Source organism: Onychostoma macrolepis, chromosome 19, assembly GCF_012432095.1.
Source record: "Onychostoma macrolepis isolate SWU-2019 chromosome 19, ASM1243209v1, whole genome shotgun sequence".
NCBI classification, from domain to species: Eukaryota; Metazoa; Chordata; class Actinopteri; order Cypriniformes; family Cyprinidae; genus Onychostoma; species Onychostoma macrolepis.
Genome location: NC_081173.1, coordinates 14,852,791 through 14,872,030, shown reverse-complemented (window position 1 = coordinate 14,872,030; position 19,240 = coordinate 14,852,791). Strand labels below are relative to the sequence as shown.

General features: G+C 37.2%; 1 protein-coding gene across 28 annotated transcripts in view; it reads left to right on the top strand.

Moving 5' to 3' along the window:
- The window catches only part of adgrb2 (adhesion G protein-coupled receptor B2), a 328,746-nt gene that overhangs the window by 224,807 nt on the left and 84,699 nt on the right, over positions 1-19,240 (top strand). For all 28 annotated transcript variants that reach the window (XR_009267175.1, XR_009267174.1, XR_009267179.1 and 25 more), the window contains 2 exons: positions 115-217; positions 4,700-4,743. Coding sequence is in view for 22 of the 28 variants with exons in the window: in XM_058752678.1 (XP_058608661.1) it covers positions 115-217; positions 4,700-4,743 (147 nt within the window). In the remaining 6 variants the exon portion in view is untranslated. The remainder of the gene's footprint in view (positions 1-114; positions 218-4,699; positions 4,744-19,240) is intronic.

Below are 19,240 nucleotides of genomic sequence, written 5' to 3'. Positions count from 1 at the left end.
ATTCAGTCTTGAAGGGAGCCAGTTCTTAAATTCTGAATGTCGAATGTTGATACTATTGGTAGATGTGAAACAGTCAGTTTTGGATCTAACTCGCTCTATGTTCCTTCCTCACAGAGATCCATTCGTAATCAGCTCGAAGATTCTGACTGTGACGGTACGTCCTTTACCCAAGCCCACCGAGCCCTTGGTATCTGTGGAACTTGCCCCTTTGCTTAATGTAAGTATTTTATACTTTTATTTATATTTTAACAGGCTTTAATATTAAATGTCTCAACAACATATGCATATTAGATCATGGTATATTTTTGATGTACTTTTTCTCAACTAAATCATTTGGGTGAGTAGTTGAAGCACTTTTATTTTCTTATACACTACCGTTCAAAAGTTTGGTGTTGGTAAACTTTTTGTTGTTGTTGAAACTCTCTTCTGCTCAGCAATGCTGCATTTATTTGATCAATATGCAGTAAAGAGAGTAATGAAATATTAATAAATAACGGTTTTCTATTTTAATAAGTTTTAAAATGTAATTTATTCCTGTGATGGCAAAGCTGAATTTTAAGCAGCCATTACTCCAGACGTCAGTGTCACATGATCCTTCAGAAATCATTCTAATATGCTGATTTGGTGTTTTAATAAATTCTCATCAATATTGAAAAAAGTTGCGTTGCTTAATATGTTGTAAGTTTAAAAGAACAGCATTTATTTTCATTTGTTTCTATAACAATCTGAGAGTCTTTACTGTCACTTTTGATCAATTTAATACATCCTTGTGAAATATACAGGCCCCAAACTTGAATGGTAGTGTTCATATGCAGAATAGAGGAATATTTTCATATATTTTCCGAATTTTTGATAACTTTATTTTAAGATCCATTTCTCGCCATTAAAAAACCATTAACTATGACGTTTGCCTCAGTAAACTCCTAATTTGCTGCTTATTAATAGTAAGGTAGTTGTTAAGTTTAGGTATTGAGTAAGATTAGGGATGTAGAATATAGTCATGAAGAATATGTGCTTTATAGGGCTTTTCACACTTGAAATTGTTAGCCCTGGGTCATCCTAAACCCCAGATAAACCGAATCCTGGGTTATCTGTAATCACGTTTCACACTGCTCATACTATACCTGGGGTTAACTGTTAATCCTGGGTATTCATTAACAGAAGTTTCACACTGTACGTTCCTAAACCCCAGGCCAGGTTAACGTTCTTATTTGCATATTTGCGGTGTCACTCTCACTGATTGGACGAACAGCAAGCAACCTTTTTACATGGCTTTTCCTGCGTCTTGCCAGTTATTAAAAAAATGCCACCGCGTAGGTCTTTAGCCGTATTAAGTATAATACCGTCTCCTCATCACTCCAGTTCACACGCTTTCCGTGTTTTTACATTTCTTACTTTTCTCTTACTGGCTGTTGTTTACACGACGCACGTTTCCTGTTACTGACGTGACATGAGCCTCGCTGCTCAAGTTCTGATTGGCTGTCTGTTGCTAAGCATCCAGCAGCAACAAGCAAACACCGCTCCGTTTCACACTGAACAAACTTAGCACCGCAATACGGGGTTAACGCCGCAAATGCGGTGCTAACCCTGCTTGGGAGCAGGGTTTCATAATCCCGGGTAAAAAGTGGTGCTAACAATGCTTTCAAATTAAAAGCAGTGAACGACGATAATCCAGGATTAAGCGCTGTGTGAAAAGCCTTTATAAGTACTAATAAACAGCCAATAACAACAGTCATGCTAATAAGCAACTAGTTAATAGAGAGAATTGGTCTGTATATTAAAGTGTTATCAAATTTTCATATCATATTTTCAGCAAATACATGACACATTTTTATCTAAACTAATCCTTCAGAATCGAGGTAACGCGCGTTCACCATAATTTCTGTCTTCTTGTATATTCTTATATTTCCCCTTTTGGTTCTAACTGTACTGCTAGTTATGACCTATAACCAATGCACATTCTCTCATGCTGACAAATTGCCTCAGATGCAGTGAGCAAAGACTTCTAGTACACTAAAGGCTCATTTCCACTGAGTGGTATGGTTCGGTACAATACGGTACGGTACGCAATTATGTCCGTTTCCATTGTCAGAAGTTGTGAATGGTACCAAAATAGTGAACCATACCGTACCACTTTTTTGGTACCCTTCCGTTGGGGTACCTAGCACAGCAAAGGGTACCAAAAGGGTGGAGCTAAACTCACTGCAGAACGTTGATTGGTTGACTACAATCGTCACTTTTGCGTGATATAAGGGGATAAAGCTTCTCCTTCACTCGTTCCGCTCTGCTGTCCCATGAGTGTTGGGCTTATTTACATCAGAGTGCACAAACACAAAAATAATATAACAGTGTATTTTATAATTTTATATTTTCACACAGACAATAGCCATTTCTCAATATGCGTCCTTGTCTGTTCTTGTGGACTTGTTAAATGGTCGCTTCTTTCCGGCATACACCACACCTATCAAGTAAGGGTACTGTTGGCAGTGGAAACGCAAGCTGGATCAGGGTGTTCGGTCCCGAACCGTACCGTACAGTACTGTACTGACCCGTACTGCTTGGTGGAAACGAGCCATAAGTCTGTTTGAACGCCATAATCAGGCACGAAATACAGTTCTGTTAGAATGACCCTCTATTAATAATCCTCTGTTATGAATAGAACATCTTTAACAATCCCTAAATACACAGGACATAAAGTACTGCATATAAAGGCTCTCAATATTTTATGTGGGAAAAAATGTAATAAAAATACACCCGCAAGGATTTATGCAAAAAGCGAAACCTGCAGATTGGATTGTGCATCACTGCAGATATCAGCTGCACGGAGAACACTGCCATTGTAATATTCCCCTAGTCGTCATGGCAACCTTTACCTGCTGTCTCCTCCATAGAGGTGTGAGTTTTGGGAATGTAGGAGTGGACGTGATTCATGAATGTTTTCTATGTGCACGTCCCCCCTCGTACCGAGGTCGAGCCTCGCTCAGCCATGGTCCTGGATGAGTCCCATCTGTGTACGAAAGACCTTGGCAGGGGTCAGTGTCCAGATTGTCCAGCAGAGCCCCGGCCACAGATGTTTGGGACACTGAGGAGGGGGGGGATCTGAGGCTGTGTGTTGGGACTTGTCCTCTCTGTGTGGACAGCTGCTCTGAGCCATCCTGACCCCCAGAGGCTGCTGGGAAATGGAGGCGGTCCACTCCAGCTGTGTCATTGGCCGGCAATCCTCCCCATTCATCAGTCTTAACACAGGCTTACTGGCATCTACACCGGTTATTGATCACTGATGTCCAAACGCGTCAGGCTGTCAGTTTCAAATTGAAATGATGTATTCAATTGCATGTTTTGTTGGTTTTGTTTACCACCTGCGATGACAAAACAGCTCCGGTCATTTGTTCTCATTATAAATGAAAGTACCAATGCCATCTGTCTGTGGTGCTGATAAGTACATTCGAGCCAATTGAATGGCATGAGTCCATACTGGACACTTAAAACTGGCCTTAGCAAACATATCACAATTATCGAACATCTGTGTGAGTGTTTCTGGACTGATCAGACTGCTATTCTGTCCTGAAAGCCACTGGAGTGGACTGTGTCAACCATCTGTCATTCAAACACTTATTAATTTGTTTCAACTGTCAAAATGTGATTCAATCATTTGATCCAATCCAGTATGTGGCGTTGTTTAACCACTTGGGGGCAATGAAATGTTTTAAAATCCTGTATAGCGTCTGTATCGTGCTGAATCCATCTTCATTGGAAGTATACAATCTCACTGAGACCATATAACAAGATATAATTGCCCTCTGATTCTGGAAGCCCTAGTGGGAGTCTGTTGTACCCTCTGAAGGTCAGAGGTGATATTGTTCAGGTCCCATATGGGATTCCTCCTCCTGAAAAGACATAATAGGCATAACTTGAGCTGAAACAGATTAGTCAATTATAGCAGTTGATTCGCTGATGAATCAATAATGATCTGTTCATTCAGCCATGCACCACTGAACCCTGATTAGAGCCTCACACTGGGCATAACGTGAGGGCATCATCGCAGACTCTCACAAATCATAATTCACCTAGTCTACACTTTGGGCTCAAGAGAAAGTTTTTTTTTCTATGTATGTATACACACAATACCATTCAGTATTGTGAAATATTATTATAATTTAAAATAACTGTTTATATTTGCGTATCAGCATTCATGAAACATTTATTATTAATCTTGACCCTAAACTTTTTATTTGTAGTAATACTTAAAAATACTGGTTTTGTGTTATTGTTTAATAATTTAAGAATAATTGTAAGAAAAATGTATAATTTAGCACATACATAAGAAAAAGAAAAATTGGACAAATTATTCACACTTAAAATATATGAAAAGATGTATATTAGTTAACACATCAATAAACCAAATGGCACACACTTTTCTGAACCTCAACATTTCACAAAAAGTTATATTTCAACCTATAAAACATATGTTTCAAATAAATGCCCAGCGTTGTGTGTTTGCAGATGCCACCTGGTTTGATTATGTTGTTAAATAAATCGATAAAATTCACATATGTTCTCCCACACTTCATCTCCCTTCATACAGACACAAATGCATACAGTATATTATTCCTTTCTGCTGTTCTGCGATGCGACACTAATTGTTTTGTCTTGTTTTGGAGTCATTCCTAACTTTTTCTATCTTTCTTTTTCCTCTCAGGGCACAACGGATCCTCAGTGTGTTATCTGGGACTACGGAAACCCGTAAGTCACAAATCTGCACCCAACACACACACACACACACATGACATATTTCAGATCTCATCTTATATTTATTCAACCCAGTTGAGAGCATTTTTGACATCAGTGTTTGTATTTGCAGACTCATTAATAATCAGAAGTCCCTGTGATGAAGTCTTTGACACTACATTAATTGAATTAGTGAGCTGAATTTGCATCATTCTTCTCACCTCATGCGTTAAAGTGAGAATTTGACACCCAATTCCCAGTTTTCAAAACACAATGCCTTCAATCTCATGATCTGATTGTCTTGTGAATCGATCCCATCTAAAAACCTGTCAGCCGTCACAGCTGGAGCTTTATTACTGCATTGTCTTCAAAAATCTAAACAATGTTGCTTTTCCTGAGGGATCTCTGGTTATGAAATCGCACGCTGTGTCCTGGTTCACTCTGTAGTAGTTCCCTATGAAGTGAACACAGTCTACAGTTAATTGTGCTTTCAGGTTCTCAAAACTACTCCCCCTACTGGCAGAGCTCGTAATAAGCATCCCTCAGCCTAGATGTACACGAAAATGTCAAATATGTCAAACAAAAGTGTTTTGTTTTTTTCTTGTTTTGACTGCATCTTGATGACGTAATCCTGTCTGTTGATATGCTTTGGTTGCGTCTTTGTGCCTGTTTATTTAGGAGCTTTGAGAGTGCCGCATGTATTCTAGTTCACGCTCTGTTTGTATTTGCGTCGGAAAACATCTGCGCTCCGAGTCTGTTTATATCAGGGAGGAGCGATACAAAAGAGTTTTTGAAGCATCACAAATAAGGTGAGAGAGAAAAGGACAAAGAGAGACGCGAGGCAGAGAGACACACGTCTACACTGAAGATACATTCACACTGACAGCGAGTTACAGTCATTCTTTGACAATGAGTGAAAGAGACTGCTGGCGAAGTTTGACCTTCGGCAACTTTGGTCACCAAATAGACACCTTGAGAGTCAGCGACACAGCAAAACGAAGCTAAATCGTTGCAGTTTTTAATCAATGAAGCTGTCTCCGCTGCAGACTTTGTTGATTTTGATGGCAGCTGTGCGTGAAGCACCTGTGGAAACGCTAGAATCTCGTGTGTCCTGCGCGCTCAGCTGCGCCAGTATTTCCTTTTGTGTAACTCCCCACTGGCACAGCACACCTCACGCATCATTAATACGCACCGGGAGGTGGTCGGCACAGCAACAGGCAGACCTGACTAGACAGGAGAATGGCGGGCGGTAATTACTGAAGCAGAAAAACCCTTCTATCTGCAGGCCGCAAAGTCAATTAACGCAAAACCTGATTACCTCTCCCAGCAAATTACATTCCAAATCATTCCGAGATGAATGCACTAGTGTGATTAAAAAGCGGCGAGATATAGAGATTTTTATCGTTATTATAAACCCAAACATGGCAAAATCACTCTTAAAGCCCATCCGGTGGATTCATTGCCCTTTATTCATTATCAGAGGCTTGAAGGTGGAGATTGATACTGTACTGTATAGAAGAGAAAATTGCAGGCTTTGGACTTCATAGGTGTGTTTTTTTTGTCTTTCAATATAGATCTGTTTGTGTTGGCGCTGCTTTTTTTCCCCTCATGCAATTATCTGTTCATTTAAACAATTCCCAGCATCAGACTTTTTCAAGATTACGATCATCTTTCTCTCGCCTCCTCTTTTATTGTCTCTTGTACCACAATAGAATGATTTCTAATTGCTTCCAACTCACTGTAGTTATTGCACTTTGCCTGTGCATAATCAAGTGAAAATTGTGCAGTCTGCTTTTTTTCAGTGAATTCATTTTTTCAAAGCAACCATTACTTTCTGACGCAGGTCCTATTTCCATGATTAGCTGAAGTGTGTCAGCAGAGAATTGTTCTTAATATTTGCATGTGTTTACATGCACTTTACCCCTTGTGTTCTGTTGAGATCGACTCTACGGGTTTTATGATTGGGGTCCCAGAGAACAGATATACTGTATATATATTTAATTATTTTTTATTTTTTTTACTTCAAGTGACTTTGGCATAATGAAATCCAATTAGACTATGTAATGGTACTGGCATCTATTTTACCTTAAATTAGACATGCATTAAAAACCTATGGTATCCGTTATATGTGTGTGTGTGTGTGTGTGTGTGTGTGTTTCAGATTCTTAATATGTAAAAAATAGTCTATTATCAGTTTGTGTAAGATTATAAAATGTCAAAAAGTATCATCCTAAAAGAAATTGACAATTTTAAGTATATTTTTTAAGCTGTAAAAACGGTCCTGTGGTGTCTGAGACCCCAAACAGCATGAGGATAAAAGATATTCCCAGTGAGTGAATCCAGATATTTCTAAAACTTTAAAAAAGTTTAAAAGTAAAATCTTACTTTGGACATTTCCTGGTAACTCTGCATCTAGTTTTTTATTATTACATTTATTCATTCACAAAAGTTTTTTTGAGGGGAAAGTCTTCAAAAACAGCTCTGAGAGCTTGGAGAACTTACAGCGAGGGGAAAAAAGCCTAAGTCTGCATGAACTTTGCACTGTGCTTGGCTTATAATCATAAATTCTCTTTTATGTACAGAATGACCTTACCAGAGTTTCCTTTTTAATGTTTTATTTTCTTTCTTTCAAAGCTCACAACTGCCTGGGCTTTACTCTTGTACAATCACATTAAATCACATTTAATCCCTCCAACCAAATCTAAACCTCCATGGGGCCATTTTAATCACGGCTGGCAAAAAAAGGCATGGCGCTAAGCAACAAATTGCTTTTGATTATGATAACGTAATGGATGTACTATATGAATGTGTGCACAGTGGCTGAGTAATGCTTTCACAGAAGTGCGGTCGTGCAGTTGTGGCACGTGTGAATGGATGCAGGGGGCTATCAGAATCAGTCCGCACTGTATTTGTTACCAGATAATTTGTTTTGAGTGAAACTGTGTGGAATTTGTTTGCATGTGGAGGATCAAATTGCATGCTGTTAGGACATGTGCTGCTGATGTTTGTGAACAGAGCGTGTTGATGTTACATGGGCTTATGGGTATTGATGTTGTTCAGAAATGGTCTTTGCTCATTTGCCTAGAGGGGCAAACATGGTTTGTCATATTTATTAGCTCTGCCTGGTTGACTGACACCTCTAAGCAGTTATAAGAAAGTGGGAGCAGATTATATGGGCTCTATTTTTGAGTATAGATACAGTGGGTACGGAAAGTATTCAGACCCCCTTAAATTGTTCACTCTTTGTTATATTGCAGCCATTTGCTAAAATCATTTAAGTTCATTTTTTTTCCCTCATTAATGTACACACAGCACCCCATATTGACAGAAAAACACAGAATTGTTGACATTTTTGCAGATTTATTAAAAAAGAAAAACTGAAATATCACATTGTCTTAAATATTCGGACCCTTTGCTGTGACACTCATATATTTAACTCAGGTGCTGTCCATTTCTTCTGATCATCCTTGAGATGGTTCTACACCTTCATTTGAGTCCAGCTGTGTTTGATTATACTGATTGGACTTGATTAGGAAAGCCACACACCTGTCTATATAAGACCTTACAGCTCACAGTGCATGTCAGAGCAAATGAGAATCATGAAGTCAAAGGAACTGCCTGAAGAGCTCAGAGACAGAATTGTGGCAAGGCACAGATCTGGCCAAGGTTACAAAAAAATTCTGCTGCTCTTAAGGTTCCAAAGAGCACAGTGGCCTCCATAATCCTTAAATGGAAGACGTTTGGGACGACCAGAACCCTTCCTAGAGCTGGCCGTCCGCCCAAACTGAGCTATCGGGGGAGAAGAGCCTTGGTGAGAGAGGTAAAGAAGAACCCAAAGATCACTGTGGCTGAGCTCCAGAGATGCAGTCGGCAGATGGGAGAAAGTTGTAGAAAGTCAACCATCACTGCAGCCCTCCACCAGTCGGGGCTTTATGGCAGAGTGCCCCGACGGAAGCCTCTCCTCAGTGCAAGACACATGAAAGCCCGCATGGAGTTTGCTAAAAAACACCTGAATAAGATTCTCTGGTCTGATGAGACCAAGATAGAACTTTTTGGCCTTAATTCTAAGCGGTATGTGTGGAAAACCAGGCACTGCTCATCACCTGTCCAATACAGTCCCAACAGTGAAGCATGGTGGTGGCAGCGTCATGCTGTGGGGGTGTTTTTCAGCTGCAGGGACAGGACGACTGGTTGCAATCGAGGGAAAGATGAATGCGGCCAAGTACAGGGATATCCTGGACGAAAACCTTCTCCAGAGTGCTCAGGACCTCAGACTGGGCCGAAGGTTTACCTTCCAACAAGACAATGACCCTAAGCACACAGCTAAAATAACGAAGGAGTGGCTTCACAACAACTCCGTGACTGTTCTTGAATGGCCCAGCCAGAGCCCTGACTTAAACCCAATTGAGCATCTCTGGAGAGACCTAAAAATGGCTGTCCACCAACGTTTACCATCCAACCTGACAGAACTGGAGAGGATCTGCAAGGAGGAATGGCAGAGGATCCCCAAATCCAGGCGTGAAAAACTTGTTCAAAGGGTCTGAATCCTTAGGACCATGTGATATTTCCGTTTTTCTTTTTTAATAAATCTGCAAAAATGTCAACAATTCTGTGTTTTTCTGTCAATATGGGGTGCTGTGTGTACATTGAGGAAAAAAATGAACTTAAATGATTTTAGCAAATGGCTGCAATATAACAAAGAGTGAAAAATTTAAGGGGGTCTGAATACTTTCCATACCCACTGTATATTTAGGGTTGGAAAGATTTCAAGACTTATGCTTGTTGAGGATGCATTTGTTTGATTTAAAAATACAGTAAAAACAGTATTATTGTGAAATACTATTACAATTTATAATAGCTGTTTTATATTTAAATATATTTTTTAAAAGTAATTTAATTCTTTGAGGCCAAGCTGAATTTTCAGCAGACATTACTCCATTCTTTAGTGTCACATGATCCTTCAGAATCATTGTTAATATGTTGATTTGGTGCTAAAGAAACATTTCTTATTGGATATGAATGTTGAAAACAGTTGTGCTGCTTAATATTTTTGTGGAAAAGATGATACTTTTTTTTTAAGGATTATTTGTTCAAAAGAACAGAATATATTTGAATATAGTTATTCAATAGTAGAATTTATAGTTAATTTTGTAACTGATATAAAAGTATTTACTGTCAATTTTAATCAATTTAATATGTCCTTGCTGAATAAAAATATGAATTTCTTAAAATCATTTGAACAATAGTGTTCAACAGTATATTAATAAAAATATTTTTCATTTTTATTTAAAATAAAAAAAAATTAGTTTTGCATTAGGTGGTAGAATTTAAATTAAATTTTTCTAAAATCTCTCATTTTGATTTATTTTTTCCTAAAATTACTAAATTGTAATTTTGTAATATATTACTTAAATGGCATAAAATTCAATTCAAGTCACCTTTATTTATATAGCGCTTTTAACAATACAGATTGTGTCAAAGCACTTAACAGTATCAAATTAGAGGATAGAGTGTCAGTAATTTATAATGATAAGATTAAACACTCAATTTTCAATTTTCAGTTAAAGGCATTTCATCATTGAATTCAGAGATGTCATTGTCTAGCTCAGTTTAGTTTAAATATTATCTGTGCAATCAAATCGGCGATAATCGCTAGAAATTAAGTGTCCCCAACTGAGCAAGCCAAAGGCGACAGCGGCAAGGAACCAAAACTCCCTCTGTGACAGAATGGAGAAAAAAAAACCTTGGGAGAAACCAAGCTCAGTCGGGGGGTCAGTTCTCCTCTGACCAGACGAAACCCGCAGTTCAAAAGTTTATATTTCTATTTTAATTTTGTTGCGATTTCTAACAATAGTAGTATTATGTAGTTAGGTATTTTATTATATTTTAGTTATTTTGTTATATTTTTTTTTTGTTTTATTGTATTCAGTCGAGGTTTTCACTGGGGATATGTCCCTGGGGGTCATCTGGGTGTCCTGGTCTCCGCTGACGATCAGGGCTGTAGACATCATCTCTTGGTGCTGATCCACCATATGACCAGATACAGACTGAGAAACAGAATAGGAAAGAAACAGACAAATATTAGCGTAGATGCCATTCTACTTACGATGTAACGAGTACATCGTGTGTTATGGGGAGTGTTCCCGGTTCCGGTTGATCTAATTAATGCAGCCTAACAATCCTTTAACGGATTTGAATAATAGAAGCGTATTAGTGTGTTATGTGTAAGCCAGGCTAAAGAGATGGGTCTTTAATCTAGATTTAAACTGACCGAGTGTGTCTGCCTCCCGAACAGTGTTAGGTAGATTGTTCCAGAGTTTGGGTGCTAAATAGGAATAGGATCTGCCGCCCGCAGTCGATTTTGATATTCTAGGTATTATCAAACGGCCAGAGTTTTGAGAACGCATTGGACATGGAGGACTATAATGTGATAAGAGCTTGCTCAAGTACTGAGGAGCTAAACCATTCAGGGCTTTATAAGTAATTAACAAGATTTTAAAATCTATCCGATGTTTGATAGGGAACCAGTGCAGTGTTAACAGAACCGGGCTAATATGGTCATATTTCCTGGTTCTAGTAAGGACTCTAGCTGCTGCATTTTGGACTAACTGTAGTTTGTTGATCAAGCGTGCAGAACAACCACCCAATAAAGCATTACAATAGTCTAACCTTGAGGTCATAAACGCATGAATTAACATTTCTGCATTTGACGTTGAGAGCATTGGTCGCAATTTAGATATACTTTTGAGATGAAAAAAATGCAGTTTTACAGATGCTAGAAACATGGCTTTCAAATGAAAGATTGCTATCAAACAGCACACCTAGGTTCCTGACTGATGAAGAAGAATTGACAGAGCAGCCGTCAAGTGTTAGATAATGTTCTAAGTTATTACATGTGGTGTTTTTAGGTCCGATAATTAACACCTGTTTTTTCAGAATTTAGCAGTAAAAAATTACTCGTCATCCAGTTTTTTATATCGACTATGCATTCCGTTAGTTTCTCAGTTTGGTGTGTTTCACCGGGCCACGAAGAAATATAGAGCTGAGCATCATCAGCATAACAGTGAAAGCTAACACCATGTCTCCTGATAATATCTCCCAAGGGTAACATGTAAAGCGTGAAAAGTAACGGCCCTAGTACTGAGCCTTGAGGTACTCCATACTACACTTGTGATCGATATGATACCTCTTCATTCACTGCTACGAACTAATGGCGGTCAGATAAGTACGATTTGAACCATGCTAAGGCGCTTCCACTAATGCCAACAAAGTTTTCTAGTCTATTCAAAAGAATGTTGTGGTCGATAGTGTCTGGAATTCCTTACAGATATCATTTTTCTCTAGGAAGGAATGTAATTGTGAGGATACTACCTTTTCTAGCATCTTTGACAGAAAAGGGAGATTTGAGATCGGTCTGTAATTAACTAGATCTTTGGGGTCAAGTTGTGTTTTTTTATTGAGAGGCTTAATAACAGCCAATTTGAAGGTTTTGGGGACATATCCTAATGACAATGATGAATTAATAATAGCCAAAAGAGGATCTATGACTTCTGGAAGCAGCTCTTTTAGTAGTTTAGATGGAATCGGGTCTAACATACATGTTGTTGGTTTAGATGATTTAACAAGTTTATACAATTCTTCCTCTCCCACAGTAGAGAATGAGTGGAATTGTTCCTCAGGGGATCTATAGTGCGCTATCTGATGCGATACTGTAGCTGACGGCTGCAAGGATACAATTTTATCTCTGATAGTATCGATCTTGGAAGTGAAGTAGTTCATAAAGTCATTACTGCTTTGCTCTTGGGAAATGCCAACACCTGTTGATGCTTGATTTTTCGTTAATTTAGTTACTGTATTGAATAAATACCGAGGGTTATGTTTGTTTTCTTCTAGAAGAGACGAAAAGTAATCAGATCTAGCAGTTTTTAATGCTTTTCTGTAGGATAGGGTACTTTCCCGCCAAGATAAACGAAATACCTCTAATTTAGTTTTCCTCCAGATGCGCTCCGTTTTCCGGGCTGCTCTCTTTAGGGCACGGGTGTGCTCATTATACCACGGTGTTGGACTCTTATCCTTAATCTTCCTTAAGCGTAAAGGAGCAACCGCATCTAAAGTGCTAGAAAAGAGAGAGTCCATAGTTTCAGTTACATCATCAAGTTGTTCTGAGCTATTGGATATGCTGAGGAACTGAGATAAGTCAGGAAGATTATTTATAAAGCAGTCTTTTGTGGTGGAGGTAATGGTTCTACCATATTTGTAACAAGGAGTTGGCTTTACAGCTTTAGCTATATGGAGTATACAGGAGACTAGATAATGATCTGAGATATCATCGCTCTGCTGCCAAATTTCAATGCCACTGACATCAATTCCATGTGACAGTATTAAATCTAGAGTATGATTTCGACAATGAGTAGGACACGTGTTGTTTAACACCAATAGAGTTTAGAATGTCTATAAATGCTAATCCCAATGAATCTCTTTCATTATCAACATGGATATTAAAATCACCAATGATTAGGACTTTATCTGCAGTCAGCACTAACTCCGATAGAAGATCAGAAAATTCTTTAATAAAGTCTGTATGGTGCCCTGGTGGCCTGTATACAGTAGCCAGTACAAACATCACAGGGGATTTATCATTAACACTTGTTTCTTTGGATAACGTTATATGAAGCACCATTACTTCGAACGAATTATACTTGAAACCCGACCTCTGAGAGATACTGAAAATATTGCTATAAATTGTAGCAACACTTCCCCCTTTACCTTTTGGATGCGGTTCATGTTTGTAACAGTAATCTTGGGGTGTAGACTCGTTTAAAGTAATGTAATCATCTTGTTTTAGCCAGGTTTCTGTCAGACAAAGCACATCTAGTTTATGGTCAGTGAACATATCATTTACAAAAAGTGCTTTTGAAGAAAGGGATCTAATATTCAGTAAGCCAAGCTTTATCATGTGTTTATCTGTATTATGTTGTTTTTTTATTTGTTGAACATCAATTAAATTGTCACTATTACTTTGGTTTGGATGTTTTCTGTATTTTGTAGTTCGGGGAACAGACACAGTCTCTATAGAGTGATATCTAGGTGAAAAAGTTTCTATGTGCTGAGAGTTAACTGACTTCTGTGACTGCCATCTGTGAAAAGGAAAGAATGTTGTGAGGGAATTGTATGTATATATATATATATATATATATATATATATATATATATATATATATATATATATATATATATATATATTATTATATATATATATATATTTTTTTTTTTTCTTTCCTCCACTAAATTGACGAAATTGTTATTTTCTAATATAGTAATTTTCTTATAGGACAAAATAGGGTAATCAGGTCTCGTGCCTTCCTGAAGGGATTTAATTTGTGATAATGAGCAACTTGGATGTACCCACTTTTTACTTATTATGCTCTAGTCCAAACATGTAAATAAATGTAACTAAAATACATTTTTAATACAAGTTAAAACTACTGTATTGTTTGAGAAGAAAGGCACTGTGGAAAGCCATGAGAGACATCAAACACAGTGTAGGAATTTGGTTGCCATGGACAACGGTCAAATGTACAGTTTACAGGTCACTGCACAAGATATATGATGGCACAATGTTACTATTGACCAATCAAAAACAAGAGATTCCAGAGAGATGTGTGATAAAATATGTTAACAAACTCAAACACATATTCACACAAGTTGCGTTTCATTGTCTCTCTCTGTTAATTGCCCTTCTTATTCTTTCTCTCCTCTCCGCGCTGTGTTTTGCTTCCTGACCTTCGTTTGAAGTGCAACTGGTCTCTGCATGCTTTCTTTCATCTTAATGCCACCTTTCCTTCCAGCTGCCTTACCTCCCCCTGATCCCCCTCCCTCAACTCTCCTTTCCTCCATTTCTCTTCCCTGTAGCCTTGAAGTTCTCTTCTTCACTCTGTGGCGATTTTGCCTTTATTCGCCTGTTCCCCGTCCTGTTTCATCTGTTGAATCAGCTTGGTACTCTCTTCTTCTCTATCGTTGTTCCTCTTTGTTGTTCTTTCTCTCTCTGTCTTTCTTCCAGTCCCTCTTTCTCTCTCTCTCTCTCTTTATAAACTCTGGTGCTTGTTAATTGCCAGCAGGTTATGGTGCCCTTTTCAGTTCTGTAGGAAGCCTTTGGTCGCTCCCCATGAAAAGGACAGAGCTTTTAGCGCTTCACATGAGTTGAGGAGCATGTGTTCCAAAACAAACACACACTTCTGTCCTAAATGTAATATATCGGAGTAGTTTACATTACATTTACATGTAATAATTTAGCAGATTAGGACAATAGAAGCAATCAAGCCAAAAAAAGAGCAACAATATATAAGTGATGTGACAAGTCTCGGTTAGTCTTATACAGTACACATAGGATGTTTTTTAAATTTTTTAAATAATAATAAAAAAGTATAAAAAGTAGATAGAAAATTTTGAACAGAGCTAGTTTTAAATGCTAGTGTTAGAAGTTATTATTATTATTATTTTTTTAAATAATAATTAAAAGAAAACAAGAAGAATAGTAAAAGAATAGAGAACGCCAGTATTAGAGGGTTGCGTTTTTTATTTAATTTTTTATTTTTTATTTTGGTGACGTTCAACTTTCCACTAATAGAGTACAAAACAGAGCATGTATTCTTTCTTTCTTTCTTTCTTTCTTTCTTTCTTTCTTTAATATTAATTAACTTTCAACCCCAGAGAACATATATATATATATATATATATATATATATATATATTTGTAAAATGGATCAAATAAATGATGACGTCTAAAAACTGGCTGAAACATGCATTTGTTTGTAAGAATTTGTACACTCAATTACAAATTTATAATAAATGTATTGTAATGGTTTTTTTTTTTTTTTTTAAAGAAATGCCTTACCCAGGCTATGTACAGTATTTAATTAAAAATATATATATATATATATATATATATATATATATATATATATATATTTGTAAAATGGATCAAATAAATGATGACGTCTAAAAACTGGCTGAAACATGCATTTGTTTGTAAGAATTTGTACACTCAATTACAAATTTATAATAAATGTATTGTAATGTTTTTTTTTTTTTTTTTTTAAAGAAATGCCTTACCCAGGCTATGTACAGTATTTAATTAAAAACAGTCATATTATGTAACATCATTACTGTTTAAAATAACATTTTAACATGGTGAGTAGTTTAAAAGAACAAATTTGAAATAGACTTTTAGAATAGAGATTTTTTTTTTAATGTATTTATTTTATTTTATATTATTTTTTTGGTAAAAGACTTTGTCCTCACTTTTGGCAATTTAATGCATCCCTGCTAGAAAAAGCATTAATTTCTTCAATCAGTTATCTTCTTTAATCAACAGTGTTATCATCTGCCATTCATGTTAACTTCAAGCAGCATAAGAAAAATATTTGTGATCCAATATATGCAAGGATTGTTGGATTAAAAAAAATAAAAATAAAAAATTCTGAAGAAGTGAGCCGTTCACACATTTTTCTTTCTTTCTCAAGCAGAAACAGAACTTCACTGATCTTTACTGGCTGACTCAGATTTGCTGAGTAAGTGTCATCACTCTAACTTAAGTGTGACTGAAGACATTTTGAGCGTTAGAAATATCCCCCATTACAATCGCTCCCAGTCTCCTCTACTATACAGCGAGGGGGGCTGTGATACAGTCTTTGTGTAAAGCAGTGAAGAGGGAAGATCTAATCCACAGGAAATGAGAGCAGGAGACAGAGCGAGATCGATGGAGATTGCAGCACAATGGTCTGTGAAGATACATCTCTGATGGCCGACATTCATTCATTCATTCATCAACACCAGCAGCTGGCGAGGCTATTGTGTCATAGAACTTAACATCTTCCTCTCAGTTTCTTATAGTGTGTGGGAATTACTAAGTTTCTGTCTTTTTGGTTGTGAAGAACTTGGAAGATACAGTAATAATCTTTTTCTCTCTCTCTTTTTTTTTTGTTGTTGTTGTTTGTGTTTGAATTGGTTGTGCTGCTGAGGCTGCAGAGGGGCATTCTGGGGCTAAACAAGCATAAGCAGAAGGAAATTACAGATTCTAGACAGACGTCTAAGAGACAATTGTGTCGTTGCTTCCATAGAGAAAAAAACAGCACTTTTGTGTGGTTTCTTATCACCTAGTTAGCGCCAGGGTAATGAGAGAAAAGACACCAGTTCTGTACATGTTTGTGTGTAGCACGCTCTGTTCTCTTTTAGTATTCCTCCTCCTTTGCCACTCTTTTCTTGTCTCTTTCCTCTTCTCAGGCTATAGGATGTGGGCAGTAGCAGAGGTATAGGGTCTGTGAGGCTTAAAGGGGCTCCTGAGGGACGAGGGTCTGCTTCTTTAATCTGTTTGTAACCTGCTAAACTCGAAACAGCTCCAGAGAGCAGCAAGGAGAAAATGTCCTACAAAGGCGCTTTTGTTTACTCCAGTTATTCACATCCCTTGGCTTCCTTCTGTCATTTTGTAAATTGTGGAACTCTGAATCCCTGAGGCTGATGTGGAAAGAGACCAGAAAAAATGAGAAGCTATGCTAAAATCTTGTCCTTTTTATTCATAATGTTAGTATTCTAAGGACACTAGGTTTGCAGTTATGCAAAATTGCAAAATTGAAAAAAAGAAAAAATGTTGATGGTGTTTAAACCAGTTTTCTTGACTCTTTTTCATTAGTCAGACAAACGGATAGCCTCGCCTCCAAAGTCACACCATTGGTTGAACCAGTGACAAAACTATCGGGGTTTTATTTATTTATTTGAGAGAGAGAGATTAATAATTTCCACCAAATCAGCATATTAGAATGATTTTTGAAGGATTATGTGACACTGAAGATTATAGTAATGGCAGCTGGAAATTCAGCTTTGCCATCAAAGGAATTTTTTAAACTGTAGTAATATTTCACTATAATTCTGTTTTTACTGTCTTTTCGATCAAATAAATGCAGCCTTGGTCATCATGAGAGACCTTTGTAAGAGACTCGTATGTTCAAAAACAGAAAAAACTTTTTCAAAAGTTTAAAAAGAAATCAACTTTTTCACAGTAGTGTATATGCTTGTATTTCAGTGTGATATGCATATTTATTTATTTACCCCCCACCTTAGTAATCACACAGTTTTAATCCAAATGAGGCTGATTATAGATTGCTCATATATAACTTCCCCTTTGTCCTTCTGTTTCCTCATTTGCAAGCAGAAGAGGCAAGACATATCACCATCATTCAGGGTTATTTCAGTTAATTTGCTGTGTAGGAGTTGCATTAAACTGAAGCACATTTCCACAGTCATCATTCTAAGCCTTGAATCAGTACATTCAGATACAGTTACAGACACATTTCCCTGCAGCACTGCATGTCGCTGTCCGTGGTGCTGAAACAGGTCAAGTCAATGAGGTTTCACACAGAGAGAGATTTGGTGTCTTTAAGCACTAATTAGCATTTGAATTGAATCTGAATTAAAATAATTACACATAAAATAATCAAATGCACTGTAGCTTCCCCCACAGCTTTGATAAACTCATCATACATCAAACCCTGGTGACATGAAATCTTACTTTTGGATTATTCTGGGAATTCTGACTGCCAGTTCTCACACTGAAAAAAAAATGGATGTAGGAATAATTTTCACTCAATTACTCATGAATTTAATTACAAAGAAACACATTGTAAAGTAACACATTGAATCGAAGTAGAAAAATAAATAGTATTTTCTTGTAGAACATACTTCTGTTATCTTTGTTTTATTTAAACTTTGAAAAAACATTACAGTACATAATTTCCACTAATTTATTTTTACATTGCCTGTAAAGCCATTCATGGACTGTTGTACCATTATATGAGCTACTACTTGCACGCAGGTCTGTTAGTATCATCTAAGTCATATATATCCACCCCTAAATTTCACATAAAAGAAGTGTATTGCAGTTGGTTTACTTTTTTTTTTTTTGGCAGTTAGATGTCGCCTTCCATGTCAGAAGTGGGCTGTACTTGGCTACAATGACCTGCAAAGCAGACTAGACTTGATGCTAATAGCCTAGTAGACTAGTGATTGAGTTGCAAGATCATTCTCTTATTATATTAGTTGATTTTACAGAACTTTTTACGTCCATTTAATATTAGATGTGGGCTTATACTTTATTTGGATGACTTCCAAATAGGGAAAAAAGCCTGTACACAAGAAAAATTTAATAAAGAAGAAATCACAGCCCACAGATGATAAGACAGGGAGGTAATTATTTGTTCATCTAAAGATTCTTCGTGAGACATTAGCACAGCGTGAGTTGAGAAATCTTTTTTTTTTTTTTTCAGGGTTCATCTCCACAAACATCCGCTTCACTCCCCACTGAGTGTGTGTGTGTTAGCACATGCTCCGCATCAACTCATTGTGTCTGTCTTAATCTGTGAGTATGTGTCAGTGTGTGCAAGTACTTAGTCAATTTAAAGGAATACGCTTGGAGTTGGCATGAAAACCACACACCAACCCAATGGCACTACACGTGTTT